This window comes from Suricata suricatta, chromosome 4 (assembly GCF_006229205.1).
Source record: "Suricata suricatta isolate VVHF042 chromosome 4, meerkat_22Aug2017_6uvM2_HiC, whole genome shotgun sequence".
NCBI lineage: Eukaryota > Metazoa > Chordata > Mammalia > Carnivora > Herpestidae > Suricata > Suricata suricatta.
Window position 1 is genome coordinate 90720711 of NC_043703.1, and position 11252 is coordinate 90731962.

General features: G+C 39.1%; 1 protein-coding gene across 1 annotated transcript in view; it reads left to right on the plus strand.

Moving 5' to 3' along the window:
• Nucleotides 1–8042, plus strand: part of PLEKHH2 (pleckstrin homology, MyTH4 and FERM domain containing H2) — a 98282-nt gene extending 90240 nt beyond the window's left edge. The window contains exons 26-29 of the mRNA XM_029936217.1: nucleotides 413–542; nucleotides 4427–4513; nucleotides 6173–6310; nucleotides 7714–8042. Coding sequence (XP_029792077.1) covers nucleotides 413–542; nucleotides 4427–4513; nucleotides 6173–6310; nucleotides 7714–7902 — 544 coding nt within the window. The 3' untranslated portion in view covers nucleotides 7903–8042. The remainder of the gene's footprint in view (nucleotides 1–412; nucleotides 543–4426; nucleotides 4514–6172; nucleotides 6311–7713) is intronic.
• The last annotated feature ends 3210 nt before the right edge of the window (nucleotides 8043–11252 follow it).

The following is an 11252-nucleotide window of genomic DNA, read 5'->3' on the forward strand; positions in this document are numbered from 1 at the left end:
TGGTAGTACCTAAAATTCCCCTTTAGGGATTCATTCTTTGGTTTCAATTTCTTGTACTTCTCTTTAAAAATTGAAGCTATTCCAATGAGAAATTACTTTTTAAATTAATTTATACTAAGGTTCGATGTTAGCTTATCAGACTTTTTTTAACTTTGCCCCACACGGGGCCGGAGGTGGGGAACCTCGGTCATGCCGAAAGCACTAATAGTATGAGGATTTGGTGAGAGGAATGTCCCAAAAGGATAAGGGGTAGACAGTGGCGAGATGGGAGTCACCGGATCACAGCTCCTCCTGGGTGACGCCTTGGTACCCCAGGCTTCCCTAGGATTGGCTCAAGGAGAGCTTTGCCTTGGGAAAAAGATACACTGTTTAGGTTTCTGCTGTTGCATTTTTGTTTCTGTTCTGTTCTTAGGCAGCTCTGCCAGCGACTGTCAACTAGATGGATGGCCCTCCGGGGACACAGTGCTGCTGATTGTGTGCGCATTTATTTGACAGTAGCCAGGAAGTGGCCGTTCTTTGGTGCCAAGCTGTTTCTCGCAAAAGTAAGAAAGGATGGGAGGCAGATGCAGAATAGAAATGTTCACCTGTTTAGTTGACTCTATGCTAAAGTAAAATAGTGACCCCGGTGACCTCAAATTTTGTATAGTCAGCTTTTAAAAAGAAAATAAGGCAGGACACCTGGGTGACTCAGTCTGTTGAGCATCTGACTCTGATTTCAGCTCAGGTCACGATCCCAGGGTCATGGGATCAAGACCGGCATTGGGCTCCAAGCTGAGCGTGGAGCCTGCTTAGAATTCTCTGTCTCTCTCCCTCTGCCCCTCTCCCCTGCTCACACTCTCCCTCTCTGAAATAAATTAAAGAATTAAAGAACAGAAAACAATGCAGACCCTAAGGAAAGGACAGGAGTGTCGCCAGCTTCTCCCTCTTGTCCCCAACCTTAAGTCACCTACATTCCACAGGCTCATCATTTAGACGGAAGGCAGCAGCTGAACTCCACCTTCTTGTCCCCGTTCGTGCATCCTCTCACCCATTCATCATTTACTCTCTCACTTGTTTGCTCGTTTTTTTAGTATGTAGTGACTTCTATTTGCCAAACATTATGTACCTAGGGATACATAAGCCCATGGTTTTAGGTGGGTTGTACCCAAACTTCCAGGAACCCACAGTCCAGCATTGCAACAGGCCTGCACACAAGTACTGTAGAGTGAACACGGTTAAGAGTGACAGGGATGGGGCACAGGAAGGAGAGGTGAGCCCTGCCAGCGGGTGGCTAGTGCACTCCCCAAGGGAAGAACTGTACTTTGTGAATTCTTCTTCTTTCTTTGGAAGCATGTCACTTTATAATCTCTCTGGCTCCTTAAATACTCCTTGTCTTGTGCTATATTTGTGTGTGTGTTTGGTCTGTCCTCACTAATAAGTTGTAGACATCTTGAGGGTGTAGACTCGCCGATCCTGAAATCCTCTGCTCGTGTGCACTGTTATGCTTTGCATATAAATATCAATAATGCATTTTTGCTGAACAGCTGTGCCACTTTGGGCAAGTCAGTTAACCTCTCCAAACCTCAGTTTTTATCATCTGTGACAACTCGGACTAGAAAAGTAAAATCTAGGGTATCTTCTTATTCTAATTCCATGAGTGACTGTATCATTGTGATGTAAGAAATTATATTGCTGCTGGTACTGAAATCTGTATACTAGTGAGTAAATGGGTGATAAAGTCCTTGTGCTTAAACATCTGTGAAACTAATATATTTGCAAGGAGTTGAAATATGTTTTTTAGGACTAGATTTAAACTGTAGATCAGCATTATACACTGAATTTTAACTCGAATTTCAGCATTGGAAGGAATATTAAATATTTTTCTTTGATTATATGTTTTGTGCTTTTTAGCACAGAAATATTATTAAATAATGATGTAGTATTTGCATGTTGCATGACTGGCCTCTTTTCTTTACTCACTTTCTTTATATGACGCAGACACCTGCTTTGTTTGCTTACTAGTGTCCATTGGGGGTGGTCCTATCAAATACACCATGTTAACTTTTTCCCCTATTTTAGCCATTTTTAAGTGCACACTTCTGTGGCATTAAGCACATTCACATTATTATGCTCCCCTCACCACCTCCAGAACTTCTTCATCTTCCCAGATTGAACCTCCATACTTTCTATTCTCCCTTCTCCCCTCATAACCGCCATTCTCCTTATTCAAATCATTGAATAACATTCCAACCTCTCCTCATGACTGCCATTCTGCTTCCAGCTCTGTGTCTCTGACTGCTCTAGAAACCTCATGTAAGAGGAACCATACAATATTTGTCCTTTTGTGATTGGCTTCTTTTTCTATTTTTTTCTTTTAAATTATTATTTTTAAATTAAATCCAAGTTAGTTACATATAGTGTAGTAATAATTTCAGGAATAGAACTTAGTGATTCACCACTTACATGTGACACCCAGCAAGTGCCCTCCTTAGTGCTCCTCGCCCATCTAGCCCATCCCCCCCAACACCCCTCCAGCAGCCCTCAGTTTGTTTTCTGTATTTAAGAGTCTCTTATGGTTTGTCTCCATCTCTGTTTTTATATTATTTTTGCTTCCCTTCCCCTATGTTCATCTGTTTTCTATCTTAAATTCCAAATATGAGTGAAATCATATGATATTTGTCTTTCTCTGACTAATTTCACTTAGCGTGCCACACTCTAGTTCTATCCACATTGTTGCAAATGGCAAGATTTCATTTTTTTTCATCTCTGAGTAGTATTCCCTGGTACGTATATACCACATCTTCTTTATCCATTCATCTGTTGATGGACATTTGGCTCTTTCTATACTTTGGCTATTGTCAATAGCACTGCTATTAACAGTGGGGTGCATGCGCCCCTTCGAAACAGCACACCTGTATCCTTTGAATAAATACCAGTAGTACATTGGTGGGTTGTAGAGCCATTCTATTTTTAACTTTTTGAGGGAACTCCACACTGTTTTCCAGAGTGGCTGTGCCAGTTTGCATTCCCACCAGCAGTGCAAAAGGGTTCCTCTTTCTCCACATCCTCGTGATTGGCTTATTTTTCTATGCAGAATGTCATCAAGGTTCATCCAGTGTTGTAGCATGTGTCAAAATACCTTCTTTTTAAAAGCTGAATGATATTCCATTGCATGTATATGCCATATTTTGTTTGACCAAAGGACAATAAAAACAACATTTTGTTTGTCAAAGGACTAGGGGGTTCAATGGCTGAGGTTAAATGACAGCCTTTATACACACACACACTCTTTACTATTTATTATTTATTATATAGTATATTCGTTATATATACATTAATTAATATATATATTAATTTTTAAGAGAGAGAGCATGAGCATGGGGAGGGGCAGAGGGAAAGAGAGAAAGAGAATGCCAAGCAGGCTCTACACGGTGTGGAGCCCAATGCAGGGCGACCCTGGGATCATGACCTGAGCTGAAATCAAGAGTCAGACACTCAATGGACTGAGCCGCCCAAGCACCCCAACATCTTTTTAATGCTTTCCTATCCTTAGCAACCAGACTCTCAATAGATAGTAACCCAGGGTTTTTAATGAGAGTCTGATAACTTTTACCATATACAAATATAGTATAGATACAATAGATTCATCCCAGTTACTTTTCTATGGTCTCAGCATACTTTTATAAGATTTAAGAGAAGTGGTTAAGTTTCTGTTAGAATTTTAGTTAGTTTTAAATTCAGTTATTGTTAAGCAATCATTGTGGAATGCTCCAAAATATTCGTGGGTTTTAATTGGGGCTTAGTGGTGAGAGATTCTTTTTATTAATATAATTTTATTGTTTCTTATAATAAGGAATTTAGTAGAAAATTTGGTGTTTCTTATTACCATGCATCACACAGTTTCATGTTTTCTTTTTATTCTCTCGTTATTAGTCATTGAATAACAGATTTCATAAACTCTCAGAAAAGGTGTGCATTTATAATAGCACTACACACACCTTAGAATGCACATGTATTTTGTTTCACTAGGATTTTGGTCTCCATGGAAAACCTACAAGCTTATTAACTATTAGCCTCTTAACACAAAAGAAAAATAAGATGTAAACATTGTTGTTGCCCATGTTAAGGATGAGGAAACCAAGCCTCCGAGAGATTCCGTAGCTCGCCCAGTTGCACAGCTAACGAGCGGCAGATCAGGGTCGCAGGCCCGGGGCTCCTGCTGTCAGGTTGTCTGCTCTTGCCGCTAGAAGACACTGCCTCTGCCCCAGGAGAGGTTTTGTTCCCCTGTCGGTCTTATTTTCTTCTTTTTTTCTCCCCCAAGAGATATTTTTAATAATAATAATAAGCTGCTGTTGTTGTTGCAAACATTGCACTGCATTTTGGTTAAAATCTATTTATATGATTTTGCTTAGCATTTATTATATGGTGTATTTTCATCTCTTCACAGCCCGTAAGTCCATCGCCACTCGGAAATACTTTCATGTGGCTGGCTATCCATGAGGATGGTTTAAGCATCTTGGAATACAACTCCATGGTAAGATTAAATTTCACATTTAGTCAATTATTTGTGTTGCTCAGGGTACGTACACAGAAGGTAATGATCTCTTCATATGCTTTTGCTCATCACCATTAACAGTCTTCCTTTAAAAAAATTGTTTTAACTTTTTTTTTTTTTTTCAGAGACAGACAGAGCACGAAAAGGGGAGGGACAGGGAGAGAGGAAGACACAGAATCCAAAGCAGGCGCCAGGCTCTGAGCTGCCAACGTAGGACTCGAACCCACGAATCATGAGATCTTGACCTGAGCCAAAGTTGGAAGTTTAAATGACTGAGCCCCCCAGGCACCCCGATAATGTTCTTTCTAATACTATAATGAATAGTCATTTTACAAACATAACTGTGATCATAATTTAACCTTTTAAAACAAGATTGGATGGTTTTAAATTGCATATGAGGAAAATACTAAATACCATGACTAAATTGCAACCACAATTGTATTCATAAAACAACTATTCATTTATAGCGTTAGGAAGATTGTGTCCTGTGTAAAATGAGAATCGTTAAGATAATGTAGGGCGCCTGGGTGGCTCAGTCACTTAAGCACCCAACTCTTGGTTTTGGTTCAGATCATGATCTCATGGTTCATGAGATCGAGCCTGGAGTCGGGCTCTCCCACTGACAGCATGGAGCCTGCTTGGGATTTTTCTCTCACTCCCTCCTTCTGCCCCTCCCCTTCTCTATTTCTCTCTTTCTTCAAACAGATAAAAACTAAATAAAAGAATAATGATATCTAGTGTTAGCAAGACTACAGTCCTGGGAATGTAACTGGGTATAACTGTACCAGAGGAGAGTTTGGAAATATTCTCAAAATTGTCCTTACTTTTTTGAAATTCCTCTATTTGAGATTTACAACTAAAGAAATAATTAGGTATGTGTATTATGAAATGTGTCCAAAAATATGCACTGAAGTATTGTTTAAGATAGGAACAAATAAAAAATGATTTCAATTTCCTGCAATCAGTTAAATAAAGGATTATAAAATCATTTAAAATAACATTATACAAGCATATTCGTTGTCATGGAAAGATATTTCTAATTTGTTGTGAAATTCAGAAAGAAACAGAATCCTGCACAATATGCATGATACTCTTTCTGTTTCTATGTATCAAAATCTATATATCAGGTGAACCATTTGGATTTGCTGATATCTGACCATTTTTTACCTTACGAAGTATCAGTTTCAAAAAAAAAAGGATAGGTTTCACATGGTTCAACCTAATATATAGAGAGATCTTAAAGAACATTTACAAAGGTATTCACAGTGGTCTTTTACTGGAGGCTGGAAGATAGGTCCTTTTTATTTTCTTTTCGTATTTTTTATTTTGTCTGCAGTGAGTTATTAGCTTCAGAATCAAGCTATATTTTAATTATAAACATACGTGATGCCTGCACAAAATTAGTACATTACTATCTATTTTAAATCATAACAGATTTTCTTTTAGAAAATAATTTTTGTATTAAATATAATTAATTAATACCAGTATTTTCTTTTTTAATGAAGTATAGTTACTATATAATGTTAAATTAGTTTCATTAATATCAGCATTTTAATTGAAATATATCTATTAATCATTTCTCATCTTTCTTTGCAAGTAAAGAGTATATAAGATATTAACTTTTTCTTCTCTTTGAAGAGGTTAATAATCAGCTATGTGTACAAGAGTCTAATGACCTTTGGAGGTCATCAAGATGATTTTATGATAGTCATTCACAGTACACATTCAAAGGACAAACCGACAGAGAAATTACTTTTTGCCATGGCAAAACCCAAGGTGAGTAGAAGCCTTTCTACCAACATTTTTATACTAGTTTTTTTATGCTAACACATTTATTGTGCGAAAACTAGGTGACAAATGGGAAAACAGACTTATTATAATCAGTAATCCTAGGTCCAAATTCTGGCTTACCTCATCTTGCTAAGCTTTGTTTCTTCATCTAAAAAAATTACAGGATGCTACCTACTTTTTTTTTGGCTTAAGAATTAAATGATGGAATGGTTAAAATGCCTTCGCCCAGTGCCTGGTGTACAGAAGGTTCAAAATAAGTGGTCTCAAGGGGCCCCTGGGTGGCTTAGTTGGTTAAGCATCCGACTCAGGTCATGATCTCATGGTCAGTGAGTCCGAGCCCCGCATCAGGCTCTGTGCTGACAGCTAGGAGCCTGGAGCCTGCTTTGGATTCTGTCTCCCTCTCTCTCTCTGCTCCTCCCCAACTTGTGCTCTCTCTCTGTCTCTCAAAAATGAATAAATGTTAAAAAAAAAAAAAGAAAAGAAAAGAAGTGGTCTTGATGTAAGTTGTTCTCAGGTTCCTTATACATATTCGGGGTAATTCAAGTTATGGACTCAGTGGGAAGAGAAAGGTTTTATAATTAAGACTTTACTTGTCTTTTATAGTTTTAACATCTATAACTAAAAACAATAAATACAAGGGCTACATTTAGTATGTAATCCCAGTTTGAGGAGAAAGAATGAAGCATCAAGTTCCCTAAAACTTTAACTGTCTTAAAATTGTCAACTAAAAGAGACTACTTTTTTAGAATCTGACACTTTTTAAAACTTTTTTCTTAATGTGTATTTGTTTTTGAGACAGAGAGAGATGGAATATAAGCAGGAGAAGGGCAGAGAGAGAGAGGGATACACAGAATCCGATGCAGGATCCAGGTTCTGAGCTGTCAGCACAGCACATGGCTTGAACCCATGAACCGTCAGATCATGACCTGAGCCAAAGTCTGACGCTTACCAACTGAGCCACCCAGGCGCCCCCTGACACTTTTTGTTTTTTTAATGACAAACATTTAGGCAAAGGCCAGTAAGTGCAGGAGATTGAGACCTACCCAGGACTTCGTTTAGTTTCAATAAAAAGTTGATATTATGCACCAAAGTTCTTAATTCACATATGCACACATGTGGCTTTAAGATAATTGACAGCCTTGTGCAACTGTCACAGTTTTTAACTCTGCCGCTCCATTTGATTGTTTTTTAAGATCCGCTCTTCTGCTGGCTTAAGCGGCGGGAGAGCAGTGCCTTGATGGCGCTGCGCCTGTAAGTGCTTCACGGATCTGGAGGGGAGGGCGTCTGGTAGCCCCGACACTGGCACACGGAGACGGCCAGCCCTTTCCCCTTGTGGAAGTGACGAGAACTTCTCCTGAGCATTAACAATTCTATTTTTCTTGCTCTAGATTCTCGAAATCACTCTTTTGATCGCCAGTTACATAAACAACTTCCATCAGCAAAAGGCAGCCTTCCACCACCTCTCTGCGCCAGCTCTGCTCTCAGCCCAGGCCCGGGGGCCGCCGGAAGCCAGGACAGTGGGGGGCCCGCCCCTGCCGTCGGGCAGCAGACCCACCAAAGGCCCCACTCTGCTCTGAAAGCTCCGGATCCCAACTTTCACTCCCGTCCTCCAGGCAGTGGCTGCATCCGCTGCAAATAAGTGCATTGACGCCCTGGCAGCATGGCGCCCCCACGCGGGTGTTCCAAAGTTCAAAAATGTGGGGGCTTCTCTCTCTCATTTGACTCTTAAATATTCAAATGAACACTACTAATCAACCATAAACACGAAGTTTGCCCACATGCCGATATTCTCGCAGATGAAGTGGGTTAGAATTCGTCATTTTTTCCACCCCTTTTGTCCCTCACCATCAGACACATGCGGTGTGGCATTTTTTTTTTTTGGAAGAGACCAAAAAAAAAAAAAACCAAAAAAAACCTCTGGCAGAGGGAGATACCAAACTCTCACTTGGCAAGCCAGTTAATTATTTGGAAATGCGCACTGCCAAAAAATTAAGTACTGTAATTAAATGTGCTTTTAATTAATGATACGGTGTTTGGAAGGAAGTAAAGTATACAGTGGGGGCAACAGCTGCAGGGCGCTGTTTAGGGGCTTATTTTTAGAGCGAGTGCAGTAAATCTGGGACTTGATTGGAATGACTCACTGTGAGAAAAGGAGAGTTAGGTAACCGGAGCCTGCTGTATGGTATTAGAAAGTATGCCCTGTCACCTTTTCAGATCACTGGAGTGTAAAGTTTAAAAGGAGACAGTGATTCCTCACATTCCTTGGCCGTTACTGGACAGCCCGAGTTCCCTGGAATATTGCCCACCTTTCACTGCATTTGATGCTGGGTCATCCTGACCTTATGTTGTTAAATAACATCTTTGGAAGCAAACACATTCTTAAAATTTTGCCCTCATGTAGTCATTTTTAATTATGGGTTTAACAGATTTCCCAAAAGTATTTTTTCAAAGAAAAGAGAAAGCATTCTTCTGTCAAAGGAGGTAAACTTGTAGGAGAGAGAGTCTAGAAATGGGTTACTTTGCTGGATTACATTGTGGTCAGTTCATTCCAGTTGGTGTCAAAACAAATTAGTATCCAGGATCAAAATGAAACTGTGATAAGACATGAAAATTCTATTACAAAACTGTTTCATTGCAATAGTAATCATGAGTATACTTAATTTTATTTATGTAGAGAATGTTTGTATTTATTTTTTGGATATGTATTTATCACTTTGTGTGTGGTATTTTTTTAACCAATTTGAAAAAAATGTTAGCTGCTGATTTAATTTGTGGGCAGGGCCTTCATAGTTTCTTCTTTGCTGCTTTCTCCCTATGGCAATGGACTGTTGTCACACTAAGCCTTTTAAAAATAGTCCATCTCATGTTAGCATCCTTCAAAGGGGCAGAGCCAAGAAATAACACCGCTCAGCTAAGATTTTCGCTTTATTGGGAATCACAAAAAGAAGGTCAAAAAACATCCTAGAAATAGATTTCCATTTCCTATTTCCCCTGACTCTTTTGAGCCACAATCACTCACTGCATAAGCAAATCGATTTTTGAGAATAAACTAGTTACCAGTTTGGGATGACTCTTGGGAATCTGTTGGCTGACACACAACAGAGTTTTTTTAATTCCCAGGAAACTGTTCAGTAATCCCCAGCTGGCAAGCCAGACACTGACCAGAGCTTACACACGTGTGAGATCTTTGTTCTCCGGCAATATTCGGTTCACCATCGGGTAAGCACACCCCCCTCCAAATCTTCCATGTGAACAAGTAGTGAAGGCTCAGCTTAAATGGTGGCATTTATTTTTGATAGAACAGAGATAAAATATTTTGATGGAAAGAAATCAATTTTCTTTAACTGATGATGTGAAAATGTCATTTTCTGGGAAATTACTTATATAGCCATTTAAAAAATTCAAAGTATGCTATTATGATTGGTTACGAGAGAATAACATTACATGTTTAATTGTAATATTTGTCTCCTATCATTTTCTTCCCTTTCAATCATAATAAATGATTTACAAAACCCGTTTTGAGCATTATCTTTTGAATAATCTTTGAGAAATACCTAATGTTTTCATTGTCAAAGCTGAGGTGTACTACTAGTGAAAATGGTAGTTATTCCCTCCTTCTCTTGCACTCATGCTTTGTCTTCAGTGTTGCTTTGTTTTATCCATATAAAAGGAAGCTGTTTGGGCAAATTGTAACCTAAAGATGTATGTGTGCATATTGACACATATACAATACGTATAAATCATGGGGTTCTCCTGTGATTTCATAATATGTCCATACGTAGCTGATTTCATACAGCTGAATTGACGGACTGTATTCTAAAATTTTATTTTAAATATTCTGGTTCTTTTATGTATGTGTTCTTATAGCCAAGTAATGTCATGGCTTGGAAATGAATTTAACTCTCAGTTGACAAGAAAAGTTAGTCACGACTTATAAAGAGTCTTTGTTCTGAAAATGTGTTTTTTAAGTTGACTATCCAAAAATGGTTTTCCAAAGGAAAAAAAATACATAGTGGCCAGGTTCCTAGAACAATACACTTAACCCATAATTGCACTATGGTATAATCCTGTGGAATTAGCCACCACAGATAATCATATTTCTCTAGACAAGCACTTTACGTGTTCCTGGCTTGCCAAGGACATATTCCACCTGTCCACCTCTCCCCTAGCCGCCATGGAATTTGGACTGCCTCAGTGAGGAATCTCTGGGCTGATTCTTTGGGATCAACAGCTCTAGGAATATGGGGACCAAGGGAAGGTAAGTGAGGAGGTGTAACAGCGTGGAGAAGCTTCTCTGCTAACCAGCTCTGGTAGAAATGGTATCTCCTCATACATTTCTTCCCTATTCTCTTGTTCCTGAAAGAAGAAAGGAATTTTATTGCTATCGGAATTACTTTAAGCTCCAAATTAAAGTCCACACATAGATATTTAACATGACGGAACATTCATCCATAGTCCAGTGAACCAGGACTCAAGCTTCTCTTGGGCACTTACGTGGGGAGGTAAGTCCTACAGTGAAGAGTTGAAGGGACCTGGGTAGAATGTGGGGTCAGGAGATGTGATACACACTTGCTCTGTACCATAACTTGACCTGTCGAACTTAATTTTACCCATATCATACATAGTCACGGTGATTCTGGAGGCATATTTATAATCAACACCCATCCAAAATCTTTATCATATGCTTTATAAGTATTTTTAGGCCTAATAATAGGAACCAAAAACGTACTTATAGGGCAACATCTATTAGCAAATAAATCCCAAACAAGACACAAATGTTCACTGCAGCACTTGATACAGGGTACCCTTCCTTTCCGTGCTTCACTAACATAATCTAATCGGTGGGGGTGGGGGTGATTGGGGTGCTGGTAGGGTTATATTGGTGGCTTTCTTAAAATCAGACAACTCTTCAAAAGCAAAGACAACG